Source organism: Setaria viridis, chromosome 5 (genome assembly GCF_005286985.2).
Source record: "Setaria viridis chromosome 5, Setaria_viridis_v4.0, whole genome shotgun sequence".
In the NCBI taxonomy this organism is placed as follows: domain Eukaryota; kingdom Viridiplantae; phylum Streptophyta; class Magnoliopsida; order Poales; family Poaceae; genus Setaria; species Setaria viridis.
The window spans coordinates 2097800-2105946 of NC_048267.2; the positions used below are offsets into that span (position 1 = coordinate 2097800).

At 48.6% G+C, this 8147-nt stretch overlaps 1 protein-coding gene across 1 annotated transcript; it reads right to left on the reverse strand.

The window, feature by feature from the left end:
• Positions 1 to 4103: 4103 nt before the first annotated feature.
• Positions 4104 to 7565, reverse strand: LOC117858345 (G-type lectin S-receptor-like serine/threonine-protein kinase At2g19130). The gene has a single exon (XM_034741401.2). It carries the CDS (start codon positions 7379 to 7381, stop codon positions 4721 to 4723), a length of 2661 nt encoding a protein of 886 aa, XP_034597292.1. The 5' UTR covers positions 7382 to 7565; the 3' UTR covers positions 4104 to 4720.
• Positions 7566 to 8147: the final 582 nt, after the last annotated feature.

Below are 8147 nucleotides of genomic sequence, written 5' to 3' on the forward strand. Positions count from 1 at the left end.
GTGCACCAGTATAGTTCTGGGCGCAACTGGTTAGGTGATTCTTTGGTAAGCTGTAAGCTTAATTCCATGGGATTATTGTGGCATGATACGTATTATATAACAACTAACAATTGTTTTACTTATATTTTCTGCTAAAGCCTCATGTCTGATTTATTATCTTCGTCGCTCAGCATGGTCAGTAGATTCGGTTTAGTAGATAGAATGCAGAAATAAACTGTAAAAAAAAACCCAACTCGTCACTCCATTTTTTCCCCTTAAAAAGGCTTTAGCCTAATCTGTGACATTTTACAGAGGCGCAGAGGAAAGCATTTAAGAGTGAGAGCGACAGAATTTTAGTTAGAAAATGGACCTATTAATTACAATTAAATCACTAAAATGTTAATGCCAAGAGCATGTCAAATGTGAATGCATAAGCCAATAATGAAATGTGTTTTCCGCAAGGCAGGTCGTACTCTCCTTTTGCATAGCCCCACCAATCCGCCAAAGATCGTCGACGAGCTCCGCACGCCTTCGTCGCCAATCGCCGCCCGTGCAGCCTCTGCCCAGTCAATGATCTTTGGCGGATTGGCAGAGGCTGCGTGGTCGGCGATTTGTGACGAAGGCGTGCGGAGCTCGTCGATGATCTTTGGCGGATTGGTGGGGAGGGATTGCGAGCGGAGAGATTCTCCTTGTCGCGGGCGTGGGTTGGCCGAACTGCGGAGCTCGATTTGTCCCATCAGCGTGGCGAGAGGCAAAGCGCGGGAGCTGATGAGCGGAGCCGGCGTGGCGTGTGCGTGCGGCGAGGAGCGTCGCGCGTATTGGGCGGCCAAGATGCGGAGCGGAGGGCGGATACGAGCTCGCGTGGTCACTGGGTAGCTGCGGCGCTCGACTAGTCACATCGTGGTAGGGGTTGGGTGTCGAGCTGCGCAGGTGCAGCGGTGCCACGCGGCGAACGGCGGCGGGGGCAACGCGGTGATCGCGTACCGGACGTCGAGGTGGAACGCGGTGGCACGCGAACGGGCTATGTTTGGCCACATTTTTCTCAAAAATTTCAAAAAGATTTGAAAATATCCCAATCTAAGAATTGTAGTCCTGACTTCAAACTACAAAACCTAGAAAGACGATGTGTGCAATTTCATTCTCAAATTGAAGTTATACGAGTTCAAAATACTCGGGAACGCGGGTTTCAGAGACTTAGCAGGATTTGAAATGGAGCTGTTTTTAATATTTTAGCTGAACTTTAACTCAAGTTTTGAAATGGCTCGGCTTCGATTTAGACCAGGATCAAATGGGAAATATTGTAGTACACACTTCATACTAAAACTCTTATAAAAGGTTTAGATCCAGTTTAGTTTTGAATTTTGTAGAAATTCACATGCCAAGATGGAAGACATTCACTGTTTTTGAAACTTAGAGCTGTGTGCTGCATTTAAGCTGGTGCTTACTTTGAGCTCGAATTTGAAAATGTTCCAGGGTGAATTGGCCCAAACTCAAATTAACAAAGTTGTGGTCTAAAGTTTACTCTACAACTCCTATAAAGGCTTCTGCTTCAAACCAGGTATATAAATAAAGCAAAAGTTTGAGTTCTGTTATCTTTATTTATATATGTTCCATATTTGATAACTATATATCTTTCATTTTAGTTGTAGTAGTTTTTGACATATTAAATTTATCTATTTCCTATAATTTCATAGATAATATATTGTATAGAACTTATTTGGTGGAACCATGATGAACCAAGCCGAGTTGGAGATGACCGAAAACAAGATCAGACGCTCAATATGTTGTCTAAAGTTTAGATCAATTATTAATGTATATTAATGACTTTAAATGAAAAAACTCAAAATTACAAAGTTGTAGATCTCATCAAGAGCTACAATTTTCATATAAAAATCATTTTCATCCGAGTTCGTATGAAAAAGTTATAATTTTTTTAAAGTCAGACCTTGTCACGCCACTCCGTGTCACACCGGCAGGAGTGGCGTGACAAGCTTTCCACATGGATTATGCGCTGGCAGACCCCTTCCGCGCTCTCCGACGTGGCACACCTTGTCACGCCATTGCATGTGGCACGACAGAGTGTTCTTATCGCGCCACGCGGACCGGCGCGACCAAAAGGGTAGATCTGCAAATATGTGTTTGAGTGAGTTATTTTTAAAATATTAGTTAAAAAAGGGTTAAAAATAAAAAAAATTCTCTTCTGCACATGCCACGCAATGTGGATGCACATGTATGCTTTGGATTCGACTAGAAATGCACAAAAAGTTAGAAAATGGCGCAACTTTGTTATATACATATTTTTTTTATAGAAGAAACGGGAACCCAAGAAATTCTCACAAGTAAACACGTCTAACCTTTAAATTAGTTGGGCACATACCCACTGGATGTTCTTTGTTAATAAGAAAATACACATCTAGAAGGAATCTTATTACATGAAACAAACTTTTAATTGACTATAACTAGGAAATCTTATGCAACGAATAAAAGGTCAAGGCTAGCTCCTAACTAGAACAATCCCTGTGCCCTCTGATTCCCACCCCATCAAAAGGGTTTTGCTATTTTCTTCAGATGGCTGAACTTTCATTACTCATGGTACATAAGGTTTACAGTAAAGCTCGAGGCATCTACGAACTGGTAAGGGTACGTACGTGCTTCATCAAGTAGCTCATAACCAAGCTACAATATACAAGTTTGGCAATTCATATGTAGCATCCGTGTCACGACCCAAATATGAAAAACAAGATTAACAGGTAATTGAGCATCAATGCATAAGCATTTGTTTAACTTCACAAATTGTTGTTTATTGTTCAACTTCAACATTGTGAAGCAACTCAAATTTTTTTATGCAACAGGGCCTCCTATTATTTTATTCAAATACTAGATAAAATATGATGATTTTTTTGGTACTTTTGCTTAATTTTTGGGTGATATTTGCTAGCGTTAAAAATTCATTGAATTCTCAGTTTTAGTTGTTTTACCTTTTTAATTGTGTGCAAATCTGAGCAGCTCAGAATATGATTCAAGTTTCTTTGTGTTATTTGTGATTTTATCTTTCCATGAATATTTTTGGGAAATTTTGGACGACCGTAGCTCGCGGTTGAAGAGGGAAGTTCAATTTTCAAAATCAACGTGTAGGGCCCACGTGTCATCCGTGTCCTCCCCTTCTCCAGCTGCCCTCGTGCGCTGGTTGGGCAGGTAGAGTCCGTCCGCTAAGTCGCTGCCGCTCACCGACCATCGGAGCTGAGGCCACGCGAAATCCCTCCTCTACCCTCACCTCTTCCCGTCCTATTTAACCCAACGCCGACTGCTCCCCGAATCCCTAATCCCTCTCCTCCATTAATTGCCGCCGCCACCTTCTCCTGCGCGCCGTCGCCAGAAATCCGCCGCCGACAGTAAACCCCGGGTCAACCTCACAGCTGAAGCTTCCTCACCCTGCCCCGTACCCATTCCACCGCTACTTCCCCTCCTTCACTATGCAGGGCCCTCACCGGCGAGTTCCATCTGCCGCTCCACCGCCACCCCTGGAGCACCACTACGCCACCTCCTCATCACCAGGCTGCTAGTAGTGGTGAGCTTTGCGGTGTGCCGTTTCCGCTCACTCTCCGCCACGCCGCCCTGCTCCTCTACACCGGCCCCACTCTGTCGCGCCGCTGTGCCATGCCGCGTGCTCGCCAAGCCTTGGTCAAGGTAGGCCGGGCGGCCTTGACCGGGCCAGGCATGCTGACCCCGGGGGCCAGCACGTCAGTGGCTTGATTAGGTCTAGGCTGAGTAGAAAATGTTTGGCCGGGATTTTCTGGAAAAAGGAAAAGGGAAATATTTTATGTGTTTTGAGTAAAGTGTTGAATCTTGTTTAATTCATAGGAAAATATGTGTAGATCTAAAAATAATGATTCTTGTTTTGTTGGGTTTCTGATGAGATGTAGCTTTGTAAAAAATGCGTATGTGCATATTACTGTTGTAGATTTTTTGCTACTATATTTCTTATGATAGACTTATTAAATGCCCAATAAATCATGGTTTGCTCCACAAATTGTGAAACTATTTTTTTAGCTTCCTTGTACCATGTAGGTACTAGTACTCGTTAAAGAAAACTGGAAAAATACAAGTGAGCCACAATGATAGCTCTCAGCCGGGCGCATGCTTGCACTGTCCAGCTATACCCAACTTGCACCTGCACAGCAGACAGAGCTGTTTGGTTGTGCATAAATTTTTGCTAAGAGTACTCCCTTCGTTCTAAATTATAGATCATTTTGACTTTTCTAATCAATTTTCTATGCATATAAATATAGTGTATATCTAGGTGTATAATAAATTTTATGAATCTACTAAGATGATCTATAATTTATGATGGAGGGGGTAGTAGATGGTACATCATGTGCTCACAAACAGAAAAGAACTAGGTCAAAGTGAAGTCTGCCATAAAAAATTATTGATTTGGATATGCGTATAGGATGGGGGATTGTCTGCGTACCTTGTAATCAGAAGATGAGGCTTACGCCTTGCTTCAGGAGCTCGTCAGCGTGATGAACAGCATCGGCGATTGATTCTTCGATCGGCGTGTTGTCAGATTTGAGGAGAGCAAAAACATCATCACTACCCATTGACAGCACCATAATCAACCGGGAAGAAATTAGATATAATATAGTGAGTCGGCACTAGAAAATGATAGAATTATATTGTTTATTTAATTTGTCAGCTTCAGCTGTGCACTAGTCATACACATTTGCCGCGCGACAGCGCATCATGTCAGTGTCGCGAGGTGCTGGAGTGCCCGGGGCACCGGCGGCACGTAGACGTCGACGACGCCCTCCAGCGCCTGCACGACCTGCGCCATGGTCGGCCGGTGCTCATCCTGATCCTGGATGCACCAGCACGCCACCCGGCAGGCACGCTCCAGCTCCCCCTTGCCCACGTCGCCGCGCAGCCTCGGGTCCGCCACGGCGGCCGTGTCCCCTTCCACCACCCGCGCTGCGGCCCAGACCGGGAAGAACGTGGACCGACGCTGCCCTGCCTCACCATCGCCGTCGTAACCCTCGGCGTTGCGGAGCCCTGAGATGAGCTCGAAGAGCACCATCCCGAAGCTGTACACGTCGGCCTTGGCGCTGATTGGCAGCCCGGAGATCCACTCGGGTGCGAGGTACCCTATGGTGCCCCGCATCGTCGTCAAGACCCGGCTGAAGTCCCTCCCCACCAGCTTCGCCATCCCGAAGTCAGCGATCTTCGGGCACAAGTCCTTGTCTAGCAGAATGTTCTCCGGTTTGATGTCGCAGTGTATGATGCACTCACGGCAGCCCTCGTGCAGGTAGGCCAGCCCCCTAGCGATGCCGAGCATGATGCCGTAGCGGTCGCGCCAGCTCGGGCACGGTTTGCTCCCGAAGAGGTAGGAGTCCAGTGAGCCGTTGGGCATGTAGTCGTACACGAGCATCTTCTCGTCGCCGGACGAGCAGAATCCGACGAGCCGGACGAGGTTGACGTGTTGGATGAGCCCCAAAGTGTTCACCTCCGTCCGGAACTGCTTGTCGCCCTGCCGAAGGCCCTCTAGTTTCTTGACAGCCACTTCGGTGTGCCCGTTCACAACGCCGCGGTACACCGTGCCGAAGCCTCCGCCACCCAGCCGCTCGGAGAAGTTCTTCGTGGCGGCGCGGAGCTCCCTGTAGCTGTAAACATGCAAGGAGGAGCCCTTCTGATTATCCATTTTCTCCAGTCGTTTCCTCCTAGATAGAAGCATCCACACTACTAGTGCCGATGCACCCAATGCTGCAAGACAAGCTAAAACGATGCCAAGAACGAGCCACAGCAAGCGCCTGTTCTTCCCCTTCACGCCGCGCAGATGTTGCAGTTCAGATTCTGACAACCGGAGGTACAGGCTCGACGACGAACCCCCGGCATCGCCATACAACTGCTCGAGGTTTTGGAAGCCGTCGTGCCAGACGGCACAGCCACCACCGCTGGAGAATGTGTAAGCCTGGCAGGAGCAGTTCTTTAAGCAAGCCGACTCACACTCTGCTCTGCTCTGGGCGCTCACAGAGAACGAGTCGTCCGGGAGCTTCATGTCCGGAAGTTCCAGGAATCCGTCCGTTGACCCGTTGCCTCCGCACCGGAGCGGCGCGCTCCGGTGGCACCCGCCGCTCCAGTCTTTGAGGCCCCAGTCCCGCTCCGTCGCGGGCGCGAACCCGGGAGGGCACTGACACGGCGGCTGGGTCCTCTGGTTGCAGATGCCAAAGGCGCCGCAGAGCGCGTAGACGTCGCACTGAACGGTGGGCGCGGCCCAGAAGAACTGCCAGCTCTGGCTTTCGGCTACCCAGATGTACTGCTTCGTCTGGCCCGTGAGGTCGAGAACCATGCGCGTGATCGTCGCGTTGTCGTAGAGCACGCTGGTGACGCGCCGGTACGCCGGCGTCTCGATGTACGTCTGGTTGAAGAGCACGTTGTTGACGGCCTCCGGTAGATTGGCGAAGACGCGCCCTGTCCAGACGCCGCTGCGCCAGTACACGCGGGAGCCTTTCCAGAGGAAGAAGAACTCGCTGCTGCCGTTGCGGTCCACCGTGTCCGTGAACATCCCCGGCGCGGGGTCCTCGGCGTTGCGCCACGACGTCAGCGCCTGGTACTCGCCGGTGAGCTTGTTCTCCCCGAGCCACCCCTCCGGCACCAGCGTGTCCGTTGGGTGGTCGAAGCTCTGCCACAGCACGTTGGAGGAGTTGCCCCCGTCGAGGAGAACCAGATTGCCATTGTCACGCATCACCGCGATGTTTGACCCCGGCGACGATGACACCGACGAGGACGACAGGTTGGTCCACCACACGACGGCCGGCGAGGCAGAGGATTGGCTCCGCCAGACGAGCTCGAGGTTGCCGCTGTCGGAGGACACCCGGAGCTCAGCCGAGGCAACATCTGACAGGGGACTTTCACGGTTGCCGACCCAGATGGCGGTCTGCACGGGGACGTTCTTGTACCAGATGCCGAGGTAGTACCGGCCGGAGCTGCCGGGGCTGAAGAGGCCCAGCTCGAACTTGCCCTGCGCCGAGACCACCGTATCGTTGCCCCGCAGCGGCCGCCGCGCCGAGACGGTGTCCGCCGCCTCCCCCGCGCCGGGATGGCCTGCCGTGCAGCAGTAGGCGACAAGGGCCATAGCGATGGCAACAGCAGCCAGTGACATGCTTGGAGGCTTGGAAGATTGCAAGCGCGGTGGGGTTTTCAGGTGGACTCTTGATGAGGTCGGTTGCCACCGCATCTGAGCGCTAGAGAACAAATGGCTAGTCCGCATCAGGCCTGGTTTGGACGTCACATAAATGGCTCGAAATTTCTTGTAGGCAAGGACGTCACTTAAGGAGCAGCGCCATGGTACAAAGAATTTGCAACAGAGGTAAAAATACCAAAAAAAAAGTGAAGAATTCAACGACATCACGGCTATTCCCAACAATGAACCAAGTTCGCAAGAAATCTTAGTGCTAAACTTCTAAACAAGACCAAATTACTTTCCCTAAAGAAGCTTACCGTCTCTTTTTTTAAAAAAAATTATAATGCTTATTTCGTCCAGTTTAAACAAACCCTGGTAAGCAAATTTCTGTCAATACATAATTTTGGTGATACAAAATGTAATTCTATTCATTCAACAATAATTTCTTACAATTACAATTTTATATAATATAAATAAAATATTAATAGAGTGATTCTTGGTCAAAATCTTTGTCCTAATGGCCACATTCCTTCCATCCATCCCAAATAGCATACCCGTCCATTAACATAGTACATAACATCGCATATTTCATCAAATAAAGAAGAAATACAAGTAAAATTTTGATGCAAAATTTTGTTAATTGGCACAAAAGCATCATCACGGTAAATTTGTAATTCAAAAATACAAATCAGTGATACAACTATTCACAGTAAACATTTAAATATTTTGACAACCTATTCATCAAAAGCTTACAAAAGGTTAACATTTCCAAATCAGAAAACACAGCGAACCAAAGGAGCAGGTCATATCCGGCTCCGCAACCACTAGATTTGACTCTAGTACGTGTTAACTGAGCAGGTACTAAGAAATTAAAGAGAAGGAAGGACCTGACAGAGGAGGACACAGGGATGGTGATGAGGGTCGTCGCGTGGTTGGTGTGGAATTACTCCATGGCTATGAGCGGGCGGCCACTTTTGTTCTATCCATGTTT

Excerpts from the sequence above, each read along its gene's own strand:
- LOC117858345 (XM_034741401.2), bottom strand. The coding sequence starts at position 7,381 with ATGTCGTTGAATTCTTCACTTTTTTTTTGGTATTTTTACCTCTGTTGC.